Source organism: Alligator mississippiensis, chromosome 13, assembly GCF_030867095.1.
Source record: "Alligator mississippiensis isolate rAllMis1 chromosome 13, rAllMis1, whole genome shotgun sequence".
NCBI classification, from domain to species: Eukaryota; Metazoa; Chordata; order Crocodylia; family Alligatoridae; genus Alligator; species Alligator mississippiensis.
In genome coordinates this window covers 28974426-28996107 of record NC_081836.1, presented here as the reverse complement: position 1 = coordinate 28996107, position 21682 = coordinate 28974426, and the positions used below count along the sequence as shown (strand labels likewise).

Sequence of the window (21682 nt, the reverse complement as noted above, 5' to 3'; positions counted from 1 at the left end):
GAGTCCGTCCTGAATCTCTGTGGGGGAGTCCCGGTCCCTGCACAAGAAAATGGAGGAAAAGAAATTGTTAAAAAGGTCTGCTTTTTTGTCTGGCGCAACCACCAGATTGCCTAGTGTATCCTGCAGGGGCCCTACATTACCTGGTGCCTTCTTCATACTCCCTATGTATTTAAAAAAGGACTTTTTGTTATCCTTGATCCTTGATGCTAGCCCTAGTTCCGTATCTGCCTTAGCTTTCCTAACAGCCCCTCTACAGACTCGAGTGGTGGAGGTATACTCCTCTTTGGTGATAGCCCCTCCCTTCCACTGGGTGTATGCCTCCTTTTTGGCAATCAGGCATTGCTGAATGCCTCAGTGAGCCAGGGGGGCTTTTGAGCACTCTTGCCCTCTTTGATTCTTATTGGGATTGTCTCCCCTTAGGCTCTGAGTATCGTCTCCTTAAGGAGCGATCACTCATCTTGAGCACCCAGCTCCCCTACTCTCCAGGATCTCAGTGCCTCTCCTACCAATCTCCTCAACTCATTGAAGTTGGCCCTCTGGAAGTCAAGGGCTGCTGCCTTGCTGCAGGCCCTTGACACCCTGTGCTGGATGGTGAATTCCAGCAGGCAATGATCACTGTCACCCAGGTGGTCAAGGACCTGGAGTCCCTTCACCTGGTCGTCGCCTGTGGCTGAACCTTCCTGACACTCAGTCCAATGCCCACTCTGAGGCCACACTGCCTCTTGTGCTGTCTACCCATAGCAAGTTGCATGCCACACAAACCTAGAACAGATTTTCCTCTCTGTCCCACTTTGAGCAGAGCAAAATGCACAAGGTTGCAGTTGCATGTGTGTGTATTAAAGTAGAGAGAATATTCACAATTGCCTTTGAACCTGCATGTACCTGAGACCACCTCAAGCATAGAATGTAACTACTGAATTTGTACTTGTTTCAAAGGTGAAGGACTGTGAAGTTCCTGAAGCAGTGAAGATTTTGGAACTGGGGACCATGAAGCGGCTTCCATAGCTTGCTTGTTGCATCTCTTGTGACTTGAAGGGAAGGGGTCACAGAACTGCACAGTGGACTGCACAGTGGACCTGCCTCTCTCTTATGACATCCACCTGAGTGACCCTGATATATCTTTGCTTTCAGGAATCCTGCCGCATTCCAGTGGTGGCACCGAGACTGACTAGAATCTGATGACAAAGGATACTGAACCAGGCACTATGGGTTCCTATCCGTCTGCTTGTCTAACTCAGTGCACAAATATACCAGTGACAATCATGAACAGTTATAGAAGTCTTGACTAGAACTGGATTTACAGAACCAGCTAGTTACAGGCAGGTTGTTGTGCTCAACAGCCAAAATCTGAATCTAGCCATCCCACTGCTAATAAGTTAACAATCCTCCAGCCCCCTGCCCCTCAAAAAGGAGGGAATCATATAATTGACACCAAAGAGATAGCAAAAGTGCCCTATCCAACATGTTGGGCCAGGGTGCTTTGGCAGATTGCACTATTTAATATCCTGTGGCAGTAGGGGCCATTCTTAACAGTGCCTGGAGCCCTGGTAAACAGCATAATACATTTTAGGGTGTTCCTTTCTTCTGTATATTTCAGCTGCTCCTCCTCAAATAAGAGGCAAAAGACAGCCACCCCACTCTGCCCAGGGGTCTTGAACTTCCCCCTCACTCCCCTTGTTATTCTTTTCTCTTTCTATCCACCCAATGGCTGAAGATAGCCAGATGAGACATGTCACAGGTGGGATTTAGCCTGCTCTTATCCTATTTTGTGTTCACTGCACCAGGATGGATAGACTGTAAATCCCTTTCCACAGGGCAGCAAGTGAATCTTTTCCTACATCAAGGCAAGACCTTGATTGCAGTGCCTCTTTCTTCCCTGATGCCTGAAGCTAGTACCTCCTTCCTTGTTCCCAAGAGGTTTAGTTAGAAGCCTAATTGCACGCAGGATCCCTAGGTTTGGAGCTGTGGTTATCTCTGGCAGGGGCTATAGTTATTATTGGCAGCCTGGGGCCAGGTTACTAGCAGAGACTGAACATCTTCACTGGAAGGGTACAATGTAGCTGTTGGGGTTGGAGATTTTTTCCCTGCAGATATTACTTCTGTGGCTGCTTGCCAAGTGCCCCTCTCCTCCACTGCTGCTGTGACAGCAGGAATATCACATTGGTCCATGAGGGAGGAACGTGGCCCTGCCAGCTGTCCTTGCTAAGGATGTAGCTGCAGAACACTAGACTAAAGGGTAGCTCGAGAGAGTAAAAGGCCAGCATCCCTTGTCCTGCCAGGTGCCTGGGTGCACAATGGGCCGCTTGGATGACCACGCCAAGAAGCGGATTGTAGAGCTGCGCAAAGCTGGGCTGAGCTTCCGCAAAATCAAAAAGGTCCTGGAGCTGGACAACATCCGGGTGACCCCCCAGGCTGTCTACCTGTTCCTGAAGCGAAAGAATGTGGAGCCTGCCCAGTCCCCAACTGCCTCCCATTCCCAGCCAGCCACAGGCCGGGGGAACAGGACAACAACCATCAATGGATCTGGCTGGGAGGACGAACAGCTCTGGAACTTGCTGCAGGAAAATGAGACTGAACAGAGCAAGCAGCTGGAGCCCATGGGCAGCAGGCAGTCAAGTCCCAGGTCCCCAGTGCCCCCTGGAGGAACTGTTGTGAGCTGTGAGAGGCTCTCCATCCATGACAACCAGGACAGCAAGGAAGGCATCAAAATTGTCAGTGTGACTTCACTGTGCAAGGACAGTGGGCAGTTTGGGAATGTGTCTGCTGCACCAATGGGCCCCTCTCCAGGGCCACAGCTGACCCCCAGTAACAGTAAGGCCTGGCTTTTTCCTATCTGTTAGATTTTTGTATGGGATCAGGTGGGCTTCCTCACTTCCACATGCATTCTGGAGATGGCTGAGCCCCATGGTGGCTCTGAGAGTCTCCACTCATATCCCAGCTTTCCAGCCCCAGACAAGCAGGCAAAGCTCAAAGGCCCTGTGGTATGTTTGAGGTGGGGAGGTGTGTGGTGACACTGAAAGGCTTAGACCCTGTGGTGGGAGTTTGGGGAGAGTATGATGAAGGGGTCTTGGCTGTCTTTGTAAGGTGTGTATTTTGGAAGTGACTCTCCATTCATAGGCCTCATGTCATAGTCTCTGGCTACTCTTCAATCAATGCAGGTGATGACTGCTCTGTGACTCATCCCTCTCCTTTGAGCAGCCGCTCAGCTCTGCTTCCACCAGCATCCTCCCAGCACCAGTTGAACAACAGGGGGAAAATATTTCTGTCCCCTGCCAGGAACCCAGCCTTAATTGTGAAGAAGAAGATTGTAGATAGAGCCATCCACCTCCAGAAAAAGGTACAAGTCTGGGAAAGGCAAGTAGGCTATTGGGTGGCTACTGTCCTTTCCTCCAACACAGCAAAGAATCTGCTTAGGAAAGATGTAGGATATTAGAATGGCTCTAAAGTGCTGGGGATGCATCCACGTCTCCCCCCCCAAATATATGTGTTCAGGAGTAACGAGGGCTGTAGGCTGCTATCAGGACCTTCTCATCTGCCCTAATCCATGGAGTTCCAGGAAGGGGAATGTATGGCTTTCTAGCATAAGACCCAGCTAGACAAAGCCTTGGCTAGGATGATCTAGTTAGGGATGGTCCTGCTTTGAGGAGGGGCTTGGACTAGATGACCTCCTGAGGTCCCTTCCAACCCTAATTTTCTATGACTGAATGAAATGCAGTGGACAATCCTGAGAGGGAACTGGTGACTCGGGGAAAGGCATCCTTGAGGTACCTCTTTGCTTTTTTGACCACTTAAGAGCCCTGTGTCCTGTTCCTGTATTTGCTACTAACTTGGGGAAGTCACTTCCTTTCTGTATGCCTTAACCATTTGCTAGTAGAGGAAGAATGGCAACCTCACAGCAGAGGTAGGAGGCTGGTCATGAGAGATGGAAAAGAACTTGGAGGTCTCTTCTGAGGAGGAATTCTAAACCCTCTCCTAACTGAGGGGATTCTCAAGGAGCACCTACAGAATAGGCAGATGATGTTCCCCCACTGATCCCCCCCTTACTTCAGACCCTTGTAACTGGGGTCTGTAACCCCAGCCTGCACAGAAAATGTTCACTACTCTGCCAGCCTTGAAAAGATACTAGTTTTTGGAAGTGCCTGGCCTGATGGCTCTGAAGTCTATGCTGCTTGGGCTTCCAGAGAATGAGTTTAACCCCCAAAGAAGACTGCAGAAATGTCTCAGGTGATGGTTTTGGCTCATTGAGGTCTGTGCTTGAGAGCTGAGTGGGACGGGGAGGGGAATAGCAAATGGTGCTGCAGATCAAGCTTGAGGGATGGTAACAGACATGAGGAGAGGGGGCCTATGGTTGTGGGATGCTGGTCAGAACAGAGTCCCCCTTTATCAGTTGTGTGCACCACACAGCCTCTTCAGCACTAGGCTCATTTGCAATATAATGACGTAGCTTGTCTCACACAGGTATGTCTGATGTTTGTATTTCTCCCACCTTGACTAGGTGAACATTCAGAATGGGCAGAATCCATCTGGCTCTACAAGCGCCCTGCCTTTTGTGGTAGGAGTGCAGCCAGGTAGCCAGCCTCCCAGGATGAACCCAGCTACCATGGCAGCTTCCACAAGCCACCACACACAGGCAAGTGATGTAAGGTTGACAGGTCCCAATACAGAGTACAGTGTCATTGCCCATGGGGTGAGTGAATCTGGAGCTTGCCTTTAAGACCAGGATGGAGCACCACCACAGAACAGGACCTGGCATGGTCAAAGTCTGTCCTTCACTTGTGCTCTTAACAAGTCTGCGAGTGGGCTCTGATCCATTAGGGGCCCAGTAATGGGAGGCATTGATAGCAGGTTAAAATGTAAACCTGAGAGAGGATGGATTTGCCATTCTAGTGGCAGCACCTCTACTCCAGAGTAAAGTAACAGCAAGTCAGAGGCAAAGCTGAATATGACCAAGCCTGATGTTTTGCATACAGGAAAGCCACACACTAGGTATGCCATTGCTGGAACAGCCTGCTGCAGCCGCCATTCCTTGTCCCAGGTGTCTTGCTTGCTGTAGTGAACTCCGCTGTCTCCTATCAGGGGATGGTTTGGGGAAAGAGGGTCCATGAGCTTGCCCAAATGAAGAACCCTTCTGAGTAGCCTGCCCTGAAGTTTGTATCTAGCCCCCACCATTTCTCTTCAGGCTGCTGACTGCTTTAGCCCCCTATGAGAGCCTAACTAGAGACTTCCCCCATCTGTCCTAGAAGGTTTGGGGTGGAGGGTGGGAATTGTCCTGTACTGGAAAGGCAGGAGTCACCTGGCTAGTGTATCCACACAGATTCCCAAGGCCCTTTCCTTGCTTCCCACAAGATATGTTTCCTACCAGACCAGAATATCCTTGGGCCCTTTGTAGCCAGCAGCTTGGCCTTTCATTTCAGGTTTGGTACTGCATCATGTGGGACTTGGCATAAAGAGCACACAAGATTTAAGGTGTATTGACACCTTTAAACAAAAGTACTTTCCCAAAACAACATATGTAATGTACCATCCTCATTTCACTTCAGGAAAGGAGAGAGGGAGAGAGACCTAGCAGGTGTAAGGCATGCTAAATGCTTGCCAATGGTAATCAAATAGTATATGGGAACAAAGGAGGTCTGTAAATCGGTCCAGACCACAGTGGTGTTCAACAGCTTGCACTAAGGCTGGTGCTAGCAGCTGCTTTCTTTCCTCATGTTCCTACCCAATAACTCAGATACAGTGTCCTGACTCACATAGGTCTCTTCTCTCCAGCTGATTTGCCAAGGAATGGCTGCCCCCTCACTGCCTTTCTGATCTCTTTCCTTCCTCCCTCAGGTCAAAGATGCCGGCACTCAAACTGTCCCGCTCAGTGGTGCCAGTCCTCTGGGCAGTCAGAACTCTGTGTGGGGAGGGCAGATGCTTGCCGTCTCCCAGAACCCTCTTGCCATTGTCGAGAAGCTGGATGCACTACATTCAGAGATCCATAAACTGACTCATACCATGCAGGCTGTGCTAGAGAGGCAGTGCAGCATGGAGCGCCAGCAGGAGCAGCAGCAGCGTTTCCAGCAAGAAGTGCTTATGACACTTCAGCAGCTCAGCTCCACAGTCAGCCATGGGGCAGTGCCAGGAAACCAGCCCTGTGTTCCTTTCAGCAGCATGGCAGATCCCTCACCCACTGTACCAAACTTCAGCCAGTTCAAGATGGAGATCATCTAATGCAAGGTAAAGGCCAACAGGTCTCAGTGGATCTAGGAAGGAGAGTGGGAGCAGGGACCAACTAGCAGAAGATCCTAAGGGACATGGGCATTCTCACTGCAGACTGCTCCTGACACTCTTCCTGCAAAGGTAGAATGCTGGGCGGCCAGTACTACCTTGAAGCTTCATCTGCTCTGATCTAGTTAATCAGGAGCTGCTACCTGCTAGAAGAGGCACATGCTGATGGGAAGCTGTAACCAGCTTGTTTTAAAAGAAAGCCTTAATTCTACTCCTCTGTGCACCAAGTGAGTGCTGGCTTAGCCAGGAACTTACAGGGTCAGTTGCTGGGGTGTTCCAGCTCCAGTGCAGCAAAAACACAATTAGGCTGTAGGCTGCATGCTCTCCTTTGCTCAGAGGAAACATCTCTTAATGTTTACACTCTTGGGGGAATGAGCACCTGGAAAACCAGCCTGGGAGGACACTTCATGCTTTTTCCTCTTATGAATCTCAGTAAAGTCTATATGTGCTCTGGAACGTCCTGAACACTGTTTCTGGGTAGGTTAATTTGCACCACCATCTCATCTATAGAGAAGTGCTTATATTGAAGTGCTGCTGAATTTCCGCACCCCCACCCCAGTACTGCTCATGGATGCCAGGGACTCAGCCCCAGCCTTCAGCTATCCCTGCTTACTTTGTTCTGTCATGGCAACTAACTTCTCAGCTTAACACTGTCTGTTGCAATAATTCTGGTCCTCTTTGGATGTGTCTACATATACATTTGCAGTGCCTGAATAAACCATGGAGCTTATTTCATAGATTTCATAGATTTCATAGACATTAGGGCTGGAAGACACCTTGGAAGATCATCAAGTTCAGCCCCCTTCCCCAGGGGTAGGAAGTCAGCAGGGATCATAGGATCCCAGCAAGATAAACATCCAAATTTCTCTTGAAGGTGTTCAGAGTAGGTGCTTGAACCACCTCCGGCGGCAGTCTATTCCAGACCTTGGGGGCTCGGACTGTAAATAAGTTCTTCCTTATGACCAGCCTGAAATGGTCCTGAAGGAGTTTGTGACCATTTGACCTTGTCATCCCCTGAACAGACGTTCCCCCAGATCCTGGTGAGCACCCCTGATAAACTTATAGGCAGCCACCAGATCACCCGTGAGCCTGCGCTTTTCCAGGCTGAAGAGTCCCATAAGCTCTCAGCCTCTCATCATGAGGTCTGTTTTCCTGACCTCTGATCATGCACATGGCTCTCCTCTGGACTCTCTCAAGCTTCTTCTTATTGCTTTGGAGTTAATTGCTCCTGGGTGCATGTTCAAACCGCATGCGTGGGAGCAATTAACTCCAGAGCAATAAGCTCTGCAGTTTACTCAGGCACAGCATGTGGAGCCCAGGCAGATCAACTGCAGCTTGCAGGGGGCCCAAGGAGTCATCAGCTGCTGCCCCGACCCAGTGTGTTGCAGAGAGCCTGGCCGGGGCATGAGGGAGCTTCAGTGTGGGGCTAGCTGCCAAGCAGCCTCTGCACTGAAGCACCCTTGTGCACCAGCCAGCCAGGCAGTGTCTACACGTGGACTGCTGCAGAGTTTTTTACAAGTACTATCCTGCTATGGAGTAAATTAATTTATTCCAGCCTAATAGAGGTCCATGTGTAGGTGCCAAGATGTTTACTGCTTAGCTAATTAATCAACTGCACAGTAAACATTTTGAGTAGACATGCCCTCTGGATGCTAAATGAGTGTCTGTGGCAGCAATGCATGTATGGACAAAAAAAACCCCCATGCAGTGTTTGTCCAGCAGAGGGCAATAGTAGCATTCATTATTTCCTGCACGTGGGCAATAAGCTGGCCTACTAAACTGTTCTCTAGTGGAGGTATGAGTTCTCCCTTTAAGTGTGCAGGGACAGAGAGAAGACTCCACTGTCTGGAGCGGCTGCTGCTTTTAGAGCCAACCATTTACTGCTAGGGCTATTTACCCTCCTGAGGCAGAAACACCGAATAGTTTGGGGCATGTAAATATGGTGCCTCTCAACCATATTCAAGCATCTATCACAGGATTGGTGCTGCAGTGGATAGATAGTGTTTTCCCTACATGTACAACCATGAGGATGCAAATTAAGACCTGGACTTGCTGGTAAGTTTATAGCAAGGATAAAACAGTCTCACTGTTAATCTTTCCTTTGCCATCTCTCCACTTACCCCCAGTAGCAAGTAGTTTGGAGATGAGGCAACCTGCGTCCTTCCACCTTACCTCTCTCCAGTGGTGCATACCCAGAGTGAATCCCCTTCCTTCAGCAATTCAGGCTGTTTCCAGACCCCTGCAGTGAAAAGTGCTCTTGGAGCCCTTATAGAGACCATTTCTTAAAATTATTTTAGTCAGAGGCCAACAGAAGTGTAAAAAAATAAATGTACAAAGCTACATTCCCAGGATCCATGCAACAGTCCTCATAGGAGGGAGGGGATGACTTTGGACAGATGGCTTGCCTACCCACAGAGATGCAAGCTCTGTCGGCCCCTGCCCATGATGATGGATCTTGCTAGAATAGTTCTGCCTCAAAGTTAGAAGTCTGCTGCAATCTGCCTGCGATCATTCATTTCAATGTTGGTATAATTCTGAGGATACCTAAAAGAAATGAGGGGAAAATGTGAGGTTAACAGCTGCCCTATGAGAAGGAGCAAAGAGCCAGCCCCTCAGACACTAAGCCTGGTTGTTAATCTCATACAGTGGCTGTAAAATTACTGTATAAAATCCAGCCTTTATGGCTCTGATGGCTTTTTCAAATCCTTTTTGAATGTGGGTTCAATTTTTTTTTTGGCTGAGATGTAAGGATTTTTTTCCTTTCTCATACTTAAACACTGACTACAGCCCTGTCAAACTGAGAGAAGCTTGTGCAAAAAGAACATCTCTGGTAGTTACTAATATCCCTTAACATTCACTGCTGCTATTAAGCAGATACTTTTAATGCTTCGTTTGTCAATGGTAACATGGTAGTGACAGAGAGATCAGGATTGGCTTAAATACCTAATTTTGTACCTGTCCCCTCTCTCCACCAGTACTATGCAGAAAAGCAAGACAGAGTAAGAGGTGCCAGGAAAATAGGAAGACAAGATGTCTTCTTACCTTTTGATGTAATAGAAGGCTAAACCAGCAAGCACAAGTATGAGCAGTAGAGCTCCCAGGACAAAGAGGGCAATCTCCCAACCCTCTAAAGAGGCTGCAAAGGACAAAGAAATGGGCACTTAGGTGAATTATACAAAATCTCATTCAGCTTTCCTAATTTCCCTTCAGGACAGTACACTCCTAACATGAAGGCTGTAAGAAGCTTAAACTTTTTCCTTCCTCTTGGATTTATGTCCCTGGAGGAAGTTCATGACTTTGCTGGTGGGGGGTAAGAAGTGGTAGGCAGTCCCAAAGGAGGGAGCCATTCTGAATGCCATATGATTAGCCACATAAGGACCCCAAAAATGCATTCCTGTTACCAGAAGGAGATTATTTTTGCAGAAGGATATACTGTGTTGAGGACACACCACTAATTCTGCTCTTTGGAGTATGTACCTCTGGATGCAACATCTCTGTTCTACTTTGTCAACCCATGGACATGAGGTTCCTGAATGCGAACTAAATGCAATTTATACAAAGCCATTGGTAACTTATTCTGCATTTTGGCCAGTGCGTCTAGCCAGGGTCAGAATCATTAGGGTACTGGACCCAGTACCAGCAAGGCACTAAAGCCCAGTCATAGAAGTGTTTAGGAAACCCACACAACTATATTTAAGTAGAAGTTAGACATAAATACCTCTGTGAATCTGAGCCTTAGATGTAATGAGCTACCTCATACCTTTTGACTAAGGAGAAGCTGCTGCTTCATCTTACCCTCCCATGCCCCCCATTTCTCTCAGGCCCCGTTGGCTTCTACTGGACCAGTTCAGAGAGCTGAGGTTCTACTAGTTTAAATTGTCCCCACGGTCTCATTTAGTTTCCAACACAGACATTCTAGCCCCATTATTGCACTCATGGTGCTTGCTTTCCTTTACTCACTGACACTTGATGCCTCTGATGCTGGCTGTTTTGGAGTGGCACACTCTACATTAGTCCTGAGCATACTCCCATCCACTGACAACGGATGTGGGCTGGAAGTGAATTCTTTGCGCCAGCTGATGATTTTATGTTGTTGCTTCAGTGACCTGGCCCACACCTGGCCTGAGAGCTTCAATATAGAACCTATGCAGGTGAAGTTAAGTTCTGTAAGGAAGAGTGCAGAATGCAGTGTGAATTCTGGTGCAGAGTGAATAGACTGCCTCAGCATGAAAGAGCAAGGTTTCTGGTGTCTTAAAACAAAAGTTTAGATTATTGCAGTGCAATCTAATTCTAACCAGTTTGCCTCAAACCCAAACCCTAAACGCCAGAGCTAGTCAACACCCTACCTTTCATCTCTAATTCTCTTTAGATTCTGGAGAAAACCTAGGTGTATTGTAACAAGCTTCCCACTCTGAACTCAATTTTGTGTTGTGTCTTTTTGGTACATCATAAAAAGGCCAATCAGATAAAACTTGACAGACTTTGACCTGAACAGAAGGTACAGCTTCCAAGGTCTCATCTTTGGAAAATAAAAAGAAATAGGAGCCACTCCCTTAAAATTAATACCTCTCACATCTGTCAAGAGCTGACTTGACCTATGAGTTTCAGGAGCAGTTAGTAATTCTGCATACCTTGAAAGGACTTAACACCTCCTTAACCATCCACAGAAATCTGAATTAACACTCCAGGTTGGGCCATATCAAAAAATCAAGTGTCAAGTATATGCTGTGGTCAGACTGCAGAAGAGAGACTTATGTTATTTGTCTGAAACTGTGAAATATCACTTCTTGGCTAAAGAGCCAGGATTAGGGAGCTTTCACAGAACACAAAGGGTAGCACTAAACTGGGCATGTCTACATGAGATGCTAACTGTACAGTAGCCTAATAATACTGTGCAGCAACATATGGCACAGACAGTGCTAATACATTACTGTGCAGTATTATTAGGCTGTTGCACAGTAGTGTCACTAAAAAGGTCTTTGCTTATGCCACTGTGCATTAAAGACACACCCACTGACACTGAGCTCCAGTGGGAACTGCCATGTCTCTCTCTCAAATTCTCCCATCAGGGACTGTTCCCTTCCCTATGGTTTGTGCAGCAAAGTTATCTCTGCTTTCTTCCTAAGGCTGTGTTTGACAGGTGCGAATCAGCTGGAGGAAGGAGTAAGATTACACAGCAAGGGCTTTTTTTTCTTTTTAGTCCCACCCTACAACACTGGCTACTCCACTTCTATGAGTTGCGCATGTCAGACCATCCCATTTCCCTTCCTATAGAGATGACCCTGCCTCACTCTCGCTCTGCTACTCCCTCACACAGGAATGCTTCCAGATTCCCAGTTGAGGGGCTGACAGCCTGTGAGAGGAGATTTCAGTTTGAGAATAGACCAATGGTTCTCAACCTTTTTAGACTCAAGGCACTCCTTGGAAAATGCTTGTAATTTTCACTTGTTTTTTGACTACAGAAAAATGCTAGAGCAATTCTTTAGTTACAAAGAACTCAAAAAGACCCCAACGTATTTTTAACACTATGGATTCCTATTTGAAATGCCTGGGTTTATTTTGTGAATCATGTTTTCACACCTAACAGTGCTAACATTGCATGGTAACCTTGAAAGGATCTCAGGGTGCCATGGCACCATGGTTTAGAATAACTGGAACAGACCATTTGCTTTCCCACAAATGGGTGCTCTTTCACATACTTTCTGACATACTTGGAGAAGAAGGGGCTCCTTCACTGTCATTCTAGTCAAGTTCCAGGACTCTATTGGCAAGGGGTTGCAAGATAGGAGATATTATGAAGTGGATAAATAAAGGTGGGTGGTATTGGCACTGACCTTGTAGATAGAACTGAGAGACTCCACAGGAGCAGTTCTCTTCTATGGATGTCATCAGTACCTTCTCCAGGCTGTCTAGCATCTGCTCAGGGTTTAGAGTCCATGTAGAGCAGTCTCAGGGGGCAGAAAAGGTTATTAGAGCATGTCAGGTTGAAGCAATTAGCCTGCAGCCAAGCACGCAGTCTCACCTGATCTCAGAAGCTAAACACAGCCAAACTTAGTTACTACTTGGGTAGGAAATCATGGTCATAGACAAAATTAGAGGGGTGAAGAGGACAGAGTTGCAGGGGATCCTGAAGAATGATTCTACCTTCCTCATACCAATCTGAGCTTGTCCCCTAGCATTCATGGATCCACTGGGATGGACACAATTTTCTACAAGCCAGACATAATGAAGATGGTGACAGATCTATGTTCATGTGGCATCACCTGCAACTCCTCCCTGAATTGATAAGGAGCTGCATGCTCAGTCCCTCTAATTTATACCAACATCTTTATTTTGGACTGCTGTGGAGGTGTGCGCAAGTTTTACTTGCTCACAAAGCTGAACCCCCATGCCCCTTACCTCCAAACCCAAAACATAACTGGGCCCCTGGAACTTAAGGTCCACTAGCAAACAAACTAATGTCAGGGGAGGAGGAGAGACAGGTCTTAAAATGTCTTTCCTGAATAATGCAGGAGGTTGTGAAAGGGGAAAAGCCATAGTTCCCATTTGCCTGAAAGGCAGATAATTGTTTGAAGGTAGCCACAGAGGGCTGCAGTCTCTCTCATTCACTAATTAGGCCTCAGCTAAGAGTCTCTAAAGATAATGAATTCTTTTCTGTGGCCTACCATGCACCTTGGACATAGAAACACCCCTTGATTTAGCCCAGCTTTGGATGAATTTAAGTTTTTCTCAACACTACCTTCCATGGAACTGAAGACATTGTCATATGTTCAGTCTCCCACTCAGGGGTTTGGGGCTGTGTAACCCTTCATTCCTGTTAAGTTAGTTAGACCCAGTCTTTCTCAACAGTGCCCCTGTTATGAAATACATGAGGGAAGATTTCCTATCACTGCTGAAAGGCCAACAGACTTTCCACCAAACTGCAAACGCAACCTCAAGAAGAGGGTTCAGCCACATTTTGATCAGAGAATTAAATACTGTAGTCACCCTTACACACACACCCTGTTGCCAGGACTGTTACTCCCAGCCTATGAGTGCTATGCCTTTTCCTTCCCACCTTATCCCAACACCAGCATTGAGAGGCTGCATTCGCACCCTGCCCTACTTCTGGAGGACAGCCTGAGCTACACTCCAGGGCACATAATTCCCAGTTCTTCATCTCTTCTGATCTACATGAAAATGGACTCAGCGAAAGTATTTCCTTCAAAATCAGTCCTCGATCTCTCTCCAAATCCCCTCCAACCCCAGGTGGGAAACATCTCTGCTTACTAGGTGTCATCAGGCATATATTGAGATCCTCAGCAAGCGACCTCAGAGGACAGATGTTCTCCAAGCCAGGTGTAGGGTCTGAGACAGCGTATACAAGTGTAGCACTCATATTGCAACAGCGGCTCAAAGAGACTGACCTGTACCCAAAAAAAAGAGAGTCATGTCTCACTAATACAGCATTTTGTGGACTTCATCACACTTGAAAACTGCGGAGTCCCATCTCTTGCCAACAGACGCTCATCAGAGGTGGGACAGTTGCTGGAGTAGGTGTATTGTGGAAAGCAATTTAAGCAGTTTTCAGAGACAGGCTTAACCAGTGGCGCAGACTCAAAAAGGGAATAGAATTTTTGAAGGTCTGGCAGTAGGAGGGCTCTTTGGATTCTGACATTCGACTGCAACTTCCAGAGAGGTACTTAGGAAGGAAGGTTGTAGCCTCAAAATTACAGACCTTCAAAGTTCCAAAATGAGTCAGGTCCTTAAATAGAATCTTGACATTGATGATGTTCAACACACAGACTTGCAAGATGCACAGCAGCATTTTTTTTTAAGTCTTTAGAACTTGAGCTTTTTCTCTGCGGCCCTCCAGGCTATGCCTCTACTTTCATTTTAAAATGAAATCAGAGATGCTTGCAAACCAACACAAGTCCATGCTGGGTCTTTCAAGCACACTTCATATATCACAAGTCTTGCAAGAAAACTGCATGAGTTGACAACACTTCACCTTGAATTTATCTCATGATAAAGACAAAGACAGATTCTTTGTATCCAGAGGAAAAGAAGCATGAACTGTTTCTCGTTACAAGAGAAAAAGAACCAAGTAACAAAAGTTACAAACAACTATTTCAGAACTTGCAGACTGATGCCCAGCAACTCCAATGCACGTTTCAGGAAGCAGAAAACTTTATCTTTTTTTTTTTTTTTTTAACAAAAGATATAAGGAAAGCATGGCATTTCAATGAAACCCACAGGTGTCAGGTCTTTTTCTCTTTCGCATAAGATTTACCTATTAGATAGGAAAAAGCCAATGCTGGTAATTATCTACTGCCTTTTTGTCATTCACATCCTTTAAGAAAAGGCCAGAAATAGAAAATGCATTAAAAATTCTTATCCCAGTTGACAGAATCCTGTAGCACAGACAGGATTTAGAAATGTAATACTGTATTAAATAGAAAGAATTCTTAATTGCTATAGAATCCTATTTATCTCTTTCTTGTTAAGCTTTAGGGAGCTCATCCATAAGAGAGATGATATTTAAAAAATAATTTTATTTTTGTGTCTTTAACAATTTATTTTCCATTAGTATTTGCTGTGGAAGACATGCTGTTTGTATATAGTTGACTCATACAACTCGGTTCTGTGCTGAGCCATCAATGTAAGATTCTAGTCTCATCATTTCACACTAAGGGAGGTGAGAAATATTTTCTTTTAGTGGTCCCCCATGCTACATTCACTATTGCATCATCCAGTTTGGATCTATATTTTTCATTACAGGTACTATGACAGCATGAATATTTGCCAGAACCAAATAAAGACCTAATGATTAGACCTGTTCTCTACTAGCAGGAGGCTCCCAGCATAGAAAACCCAGAAATATTTTAAATTGGAGGCTCTTAAGTTTGAAATCAGGAATCACCTCACCTGTCTTTTGGACAAGGCAAAAAATGTGATGGTCCAAAGAGGTCCAGCTGTCCTCTGCCTGTGTTTGACTCCCATGTGTAAACCAAAGCATCCACCAGGTTCGCAAGGGTTGCCACCATGCCCTGAGGACTTCTTGCTTGATAACGGTTGTACACTGCAACAGCGCTGGAGCCCTGCCTAATGGAAAGGGCATCCTTGACAGATGGCAACAACAGATCTGGAGACAGGGGGGAGAAACTGGTGAATACCGAGCTCGTGGCAATGAGGAGCACCCTGCAAATGGTAGCAAAATAACTGGAATAATTCAAGGCGAGGTGCAGCTGCTAACGAAACTACAGACTGCTGGTACCAGGTTTCCCAGCATCTCTGAGATGTAGCAGGCTCTTACAGAGCATAGGAGGAATTTAAGGCAAATAAATACCAACATTAGTACATATGACAAACACCAACCATAAAATATTCCAGAAGGGGCTAGCAGCACTATAGGACACTGGTTCAGATACTTAAATATAGCTGTATGTTACACTAAAAGTATGGAAGGACTGACAGTCATGCAGACTGGAGGTCTCTGCTTCTCTACAGATCAGGTGTAACATCAAAGGAAGTATCCTTCCAACACCCTCTTGTCAGCGAGCCTTGATGTCAACATGGAAAGGCCTCTTCTCTAGCAGTGAAAAGGGAATTCAGTCTCAGCCCCAGCCCTAATGAAGGCTACTCCTGGGAGCAATTGGATTATATGATTACTGCTGGTCCATTAGGAGCTTATATCTTTGGTGTTTTCAGTCAAGATACAAAAATGTAGGTTGCTCTTGATCTGGGCCAGATTGAAGCCAGTGTCTTGGGTAGAACTGACTTAATATCCCATTACCTCAAGACATTCCCAAAGTCACCCAGTGTTCACCTGTTTGCCCACCTAAACCAGGCTTCCTCAATATACCCAAAGAAAACCCAATGCCAGACTCAGAATCTCTGAGAAGGAATCATCTGCTCTCTTACAGCCTTACCAGGTGTGGGTCCTCCTTCTGGTGCAATTACAAACAGACCCGTGTTTCTGAAAGTGCCCTTCAGTGGGATGCTGGAATAAGCTTTGCCATCTATTCCAGAGAAGAACACCAAACTGTATCCTCCTAAGCTGGCTCCAGGCTTCCCCTTCAGCTCAATGAATTGATAGGGGATGGTGCTGTTGGTCAGGCTCAGTTCGTTGATAAGGATGGGAGGGATACTGGAAGGCAGCACTGAAGAATTGGTGCAGTTGTTCTCCCGGAAGGGTGTAATTACAGTCACCTGATGGGGACAGAGACACCAACCAAACTGTGAGGGTGGGTAGGATAATTTCTATACTCAGATCCCATGCACAATTTGATGCCTTTGCCTCCATCTGAGGTCTCTGCTAACTGACAGGTCATCTCATTGGATTTTTGCTGTCCCTCTCACTGTAATACCGCTGTCTCTGCTTCTGTCTTCTGGACCAAGTCTTTGTTCCATAGGATTATTCTCCTTCCCAAGAAGAGATCTATATATCTTCTCCCAGCCAGCATCTAGTATCACCTCCTCCCTACAGCCTTCTCCCTCTGTGCTGAAACTGTTTAGAAAGAAAAATTCTGATGGCTCACCACAAATCTTTCCCCCAGCATCTACAGATAGCATTGTCCTGGGACCTTGTACTATTCTCAAGTTATTCCTTCAACTGCTATGGACTTCCTACCCTTTACTATGGCATATTTGTTGTGTACCCTTTGCCCATTCCCTTCTGTTCATAAGGCTTTTCCAACAGTGGCAGGGAACCAAAAAAACCCTTATAAAACTTTACCAAACAAATTTTGTGTGGATTCTGTATGTTGCTGAAAGAGGGTTCCACTGGAAAGCAGAAATTTAAAAAAAAGTTACCACCACTCAACCCAGCCAATTCTACTTCAGCACAATCTTCTAGCTACTTTCAGGGAATTTAATTTGTACCACATTACTCAACACAGGTTGCATCTACACAAGATGCTGACTGTGCAGTCATTACTGTGCACTCATTTAGTACTTGTATAAACAAATACTAAATGACTGCGTGGTAACCTGAGTTACTGCACAGTAACACTGACAAATATCTTTTTTTGTGATGCTGACTGCGCAGTAGCCTAATACTACTGCATGGCAGCATCAGGTTACAGTTCTTGCCACACGATGCTATTGTGCTATAGTATTGGGCTACTCTGCAGTCAGCATCTTGTGTAGATGTGGCCACAGAGGGTGTATATCAAAAGGTAATTGAGTGTCTAATTCCTAAGGAGATGATGACTTACGAGGAAAGGCTGAAAGAACTAGGGGTAGTTAGTCTGGAGAACAGAAGACTGAGGGGGGATTTGATAACAGTCTTCAAATACCTGAAGGAAGGTTATAAAGAGGATGGAGACAGATTTTTTTGTGGCTGCAAGAGTAATGGCTGCAAGCTGCAGTAGGGGAAATTTAGGTTGGAGATTAGGAAGAAATTTCTGACCATGAGGGTGGTGAAGCATTGGAACAGGCTACAAAGAAGTTGTGGAATCTCCATCCTGGAAGTTTTCAAAAGCACGTTAGACAGGCACTTGGCTTGGGTGGTTTAATCAGGGATGATCCTACAATAAGCAGGAGGCTGGACTAAATAACTTCATGTGGCCCCTTCCAACTCTACTTTCATATGATCCTAAGATGCCTTGCAAGTTCAGCACTTGATTCAGAGTAGTGTTTGGGATTTCTCAGGGTCAGGGCATTTGTCATCAAGGCTGCTTGATGTTAACCACGCCCCCCCCCCCTTGCAAAAATGCACTTTACTAGAAGAAGCAGTGCATTACTTCAACCCAGCTAAAGCTGATTCAATCAACTATTAGATAAAAGTGCTAAACTCCCTGATCTATACAGACGTTGTAGAGATGGGCCCAGCTGCCTCTTCTGGGCATCTGCTGGGCTTGGCAAGGGAGCGCACCAAATTTCAAGTAAAATGCTGGCTTTTATTTATTTATTTTAACATCTGCAAGCAGCCCAAGTGTTCATTTTGCTGATGGCCATCTAAGGGATAGCTATCTCTCAAAATACCCACCGCCCTGTCTTTGTTTATTAGCAAACTGATTGTGGCTTTTGTGGCATGTTACCCAGTGAAACCTAGCCTTCTCATCTATTATGCCAATTATCAAAGACAAGGGGGAGTGAGGACAAGAAAGCCAGGGACAGCCAACCCCAGAGGGCACTGATGACAGGCTTAAGTTGATGTGAGGCTGAACTGAACGCAACAGAAATCAACACAAGACATCCCTGGCCCTCCCAGATGTCTCCTGCCCCATACCTGGAAGCTGCTGTGGAGCCTGGGGGTCAGGTCATTGCACCGGCTCAAAGACTCATCCTGGCTACTGTGGGAATCATCTTCATACAGGATATTCTGCCCTGGGGCCAGTATTCTGAGCAACTTATCTGCCCTGTCAGATGCCCGGGCAGTGTACACCACTGCATCCACCAGCCCCTCCTCTGTCACTACCATGCTCCCTCTGTAAGAGAGGGTGGTGCTGTAATAGAGGGCTATGGCATCTGCCCCATTCTGGATGGTGTTCGGAGGCAAAATGATCACAGGTTTTGGAGTCACTCCCTCGCTGCCCACCAGGAAGTAGCCTTGTTCATTGGTATGGTAGCCGGTCAGATTCACCACTTTGTAAGCCTGGTTGTTTTTGCCATTATAAAGGACCAGCCAGTAATCCTTGAGGTTAAAGTGTGTCTGCCCAGTGTAGAACAGCTCAACATACTCTGTATCCTCCCGGCCACCTGGATTATCTGGATTCACTTCATTGATGAGCAGTTTAGGCAGTTGGGAAGGTGGCTCGTGCATCACTGCTGACTTCTCTGATGAAGCACCTTTAAAAGCAAACACCTTATCAACAAAGTTGATTCAAAGGGGTCTTCCTCAATCTAGGCAGGGCAGAGAGCTTTAGGCAAAAATCCCATTAGAAACTTGCACGTGCTGCTCTTTGGCCTAGGTAATCAGTAGAGGTGCACTGGTAGAGATTTTTAGGGCCGATACCGATGGCCAATTTTTAATGAGCCATATTGGTCATACTGATCTTATTGACGATAAGGGGATCTGGCTTTTGTGACGGAAGGGGCGAGGGGAGAGGGAAGCAGTGTGGGGGGGCAGATCAAGGTCCCTGTGGTGAGGAAGGGAGAGGGGCTGGGGCTGATGCTGCACAGTCAAGGTGGACTGCAGGAGAGAGCCACAAGTGGCTCATCTTGGGGGTGGGGGGCAGCTCCTACCTCTGCATGCACCCCGGGAGGGCATGGGGGAGAGTGCCCCCTGATCTGTGCACAAGGCAAGAACAGGCTGCGGCTGTGGCTGCGGGCTGCAGCCGGGGACAGTGCTGGGCTCTTCCCCTCAGGGGGCTGGGCCAGGCTGCGCTCGGGGCGGGCAGCGGTGGCACTGGGAGTGGGGCTAAGGTGGGGGAAGGTGGGGTGGTGGCTGCAGCCAAAATTCACCATAGCCCCCACACAGCCCTTCCTCCCAGTGCTGCTGCCGCCCACCTCAAGTGCAGCCCCAGCCCAGCCCCATGCTGGGAAGAGCCTGGAGCTGCCCCCAGCCCTAGACCTTAGCACAAGGGTGGGCAAACTGCAGCCTATGGGCCAGATGCAGCCCATCAGGCCATTCTATCTGGCTCGCAGGGCCCCTAAAAATTTAGAAAATTATTATTTATCTGCCCCTGGCTCCGTGTCATGCGGCCCTCAATGGCTTGCCAAAACTCAGTAAGCGGCCCTCCATCCAAAATAATTGCCCGCTTCTGTCATAGTGGCAGCCTATCCTCACCCCATGTGCAGATCCAGGGTGCACACACACCCAATGCCCTCCTGGGGTGCATGCAGTGGCAGGAGCCGCCACCCCCTCCCCAGACAAGCTGCTCATGGCTCCGTCCCATGCCCCGCCCCAGCTGTGCAGCGCCTGCCCTGACCCCTGCCCCAGCCCCACTCCCACCCTCGCCATGGGGCCTTGATCTGTGCCCTTCCCCCCCCCACCCCTTCCCTCATAACAGACTTACAAGCTGGACCCAGCTGCTCTCCATGCTGCCGGGCTGTGCTCCCGGTCGCCTGTACACTGTGCTGTGGCTGCATATGCACAGGGCATTTATTAGCCACATCAGCCAAAAAAAGCCGATTGCTGATACCGTCAATTTTCCTTATATTGGTGCCAATCTGATATGGCAAAGGTTCCCAAACCCTGGGCCTTGGCCCGGTACCAGGCTGTGAAGGGTTGGCTACCAGTCTGCAGGAGGGTTGACTGCTGGATTGGAAGTCCAGAAGTGGCCGGCATACTGTGGACCGGCAGCCAACCCTTTTTTATACTGAGTATAAAAAAGGGGTGACTGCCAGTCCACAGTATGCTGGCCACTTCCAGTCTGCAGTATGCCTGTCCACAGTTTGCCAGTCCACGCAAAGGCAGAGGGAGAAAAAAAATTGGGGGGACTGAGCGTGTGCGTACATGTGTACATGGCCCCCCCGGCTGAAAGTCTGCAGGGGAAGGGGTCGGGGAAGGGAGAGTGAGGCTTGGGCTGGGATTGGGGCCAGAGCACGCTGCACCCGTGTGGCCACCTCTTCCCCCATGCCAGGGGTCATTGCCCAGTGCTGGCATCTACCACCCTGCAGCCCTGCATCCACCCTGGCTGTCTCTCTGCACTGGCCCTGGTCCAGCCTTAGTCCCACACCGCCCGGGGATGGGGGGGGGCCCAGAGCTTGAGTGGAGACAGCCTCAGCTGCACCACCAGACCAGAGGAGGCAGAGCCCCTGGGAAACCTGTGCCCACTCTGCCCCAGGAAGAGTCTGGTGGCTCCAACAGAGCTGCAGTGATGGAGAACTGATCTTTGCGTGGTGCAAGGGCGGGCTACAGTTGCACTCTGCCTGCTCCCCAACTCTGCCCCTTGCTGCAGCCTTTGAAAGCAATGAGGCGCCATGTGAATCCTGCCACTGAGCGGGCCGGGCAGTGAGCCACATGGTGCCACTTTCAAAGGCTGCAGTAAGGCACGGAGACAGGCGCAGGGAGCCCCGTGCAAAGATCAGGCCTCCCCCCCATTTGGCTACCCCGTACTGCAGCTGTGGAAGAACCACAGGCTCCAATTGTCCCATGGTCCAGCCAGGGCCCCATTCACTGTGAACGACTGTTCACATTCATTGGGAACCACTGTGATATGGAACTGATGTATCAGTACATCTCTAGTATTTAGGGTTTGTACAGTGTTCTGAAGATGCTGGGCCAAACTCAGAGGAGAGTACTGGCTAGTGTAACACACCTCCTTCTTGCCTCCTCATTGGACACACCTACATATGCATTTGATCTGAGATCAGTTTATTTGTGAGTAAACTACTCATAAGTAAATGCTCCTAGGCAGGCATCAACACATGAAGGGACGTGGGAGCAGATTTGCCTCTCCTAGGAGCAGATTTGCCTCTCCTAGTAGCAAATTGCCCTCACTTCCTGTGGCCGTGCAATGAGCCCCTGCTGCCAGCAGGGGGAGCT

General features: G+C 47.7%; 2 protein-coding genes across 6 annotated transcripts in view; one reads left to right on the top strand and one right to left on the bottom strand.

Moving 5' to 3' along the window:
* LOC102575752 (uncharacterized) overlaps nucleotides 1-6997 on the top strand; it is a 38355-nt gene extending 31358 nt beyond the window's left edge. For 2 of the 3 annotated variants that reach the window (XM_019493038.2, XM_014597458.3), the window contains exons 2-5: nucleotides 937-2811; nucleotides 3159-3337; nucleotides 4496-4630; nucleotides 5830-6997. In XM_019493038.2, the coding sequence (XP_019348583.1) occupies nucleotides 2295-2811; nucleotides 3159-3337; nucleotides 4496-4630; nucleotides 5830-6210 (1212 nt within the window). In that variant the 5' untranslated portion in view covers nucleotides 937-2294 and the 3' untranslated portion in view covers nucleotides 6211-6997. The remainder of the gene's footprint in view (nucleotides 1-936; nucleotides 2812-3158; nucleotides 3338-4495; nucleotides 4631-5829) is intronic. The other variant, XM_019493039.2, reaches the window with a different exon arrangement.
* Nucleotides 6998-8533: 1536 nt separating this feature from the next.
* Nucleotides 8534-21682, bottom strand: part of LOC102573323 (uncharacterized) — a 42983-nt gene continuing 29834 nt past the window's right edge. For all 3 annotated transcript variants that reach the window (XM_059716969.1, XM_059716968.1, XM_059716970.1), the window contains 8 exons: nucleotides 18482-19041; nucleotides 16179-16458; nucleotides 15175-15391; nucleotides 13537-13673; nucleotides 12102-12215; nucleotides 10228-10431; nucleotides 9310-9403; nucleotides 8534-8811 (listed from right to left, as the gene is read on the bottom strand). In XM_059716969.1, the coding sequence (XP_059572952.1) occupies nucleotides 8748-8811; nucleotides 9310-9403; nucleotides 10228-10431; nucleotides 12102-12215; nucleotides 13537-13673; nucleotides 15175-15391; nucleotides 16179-16458; nucleotides 18482-19041 (1670 nt within the window). In that variant the 3' untranslated portion in view covers nucleotides 8534-8747. The remainder of the gene's footprint in view (nucleotides 8812-9309; nucleotides 9404-10227; nucleotides 10432-12101; nucleotides 12216-13536; nucleotides 13674-15174; nucleotides 15392-16178; nucleotides 16459-18481; nucleotides 19042-21682) is intronic.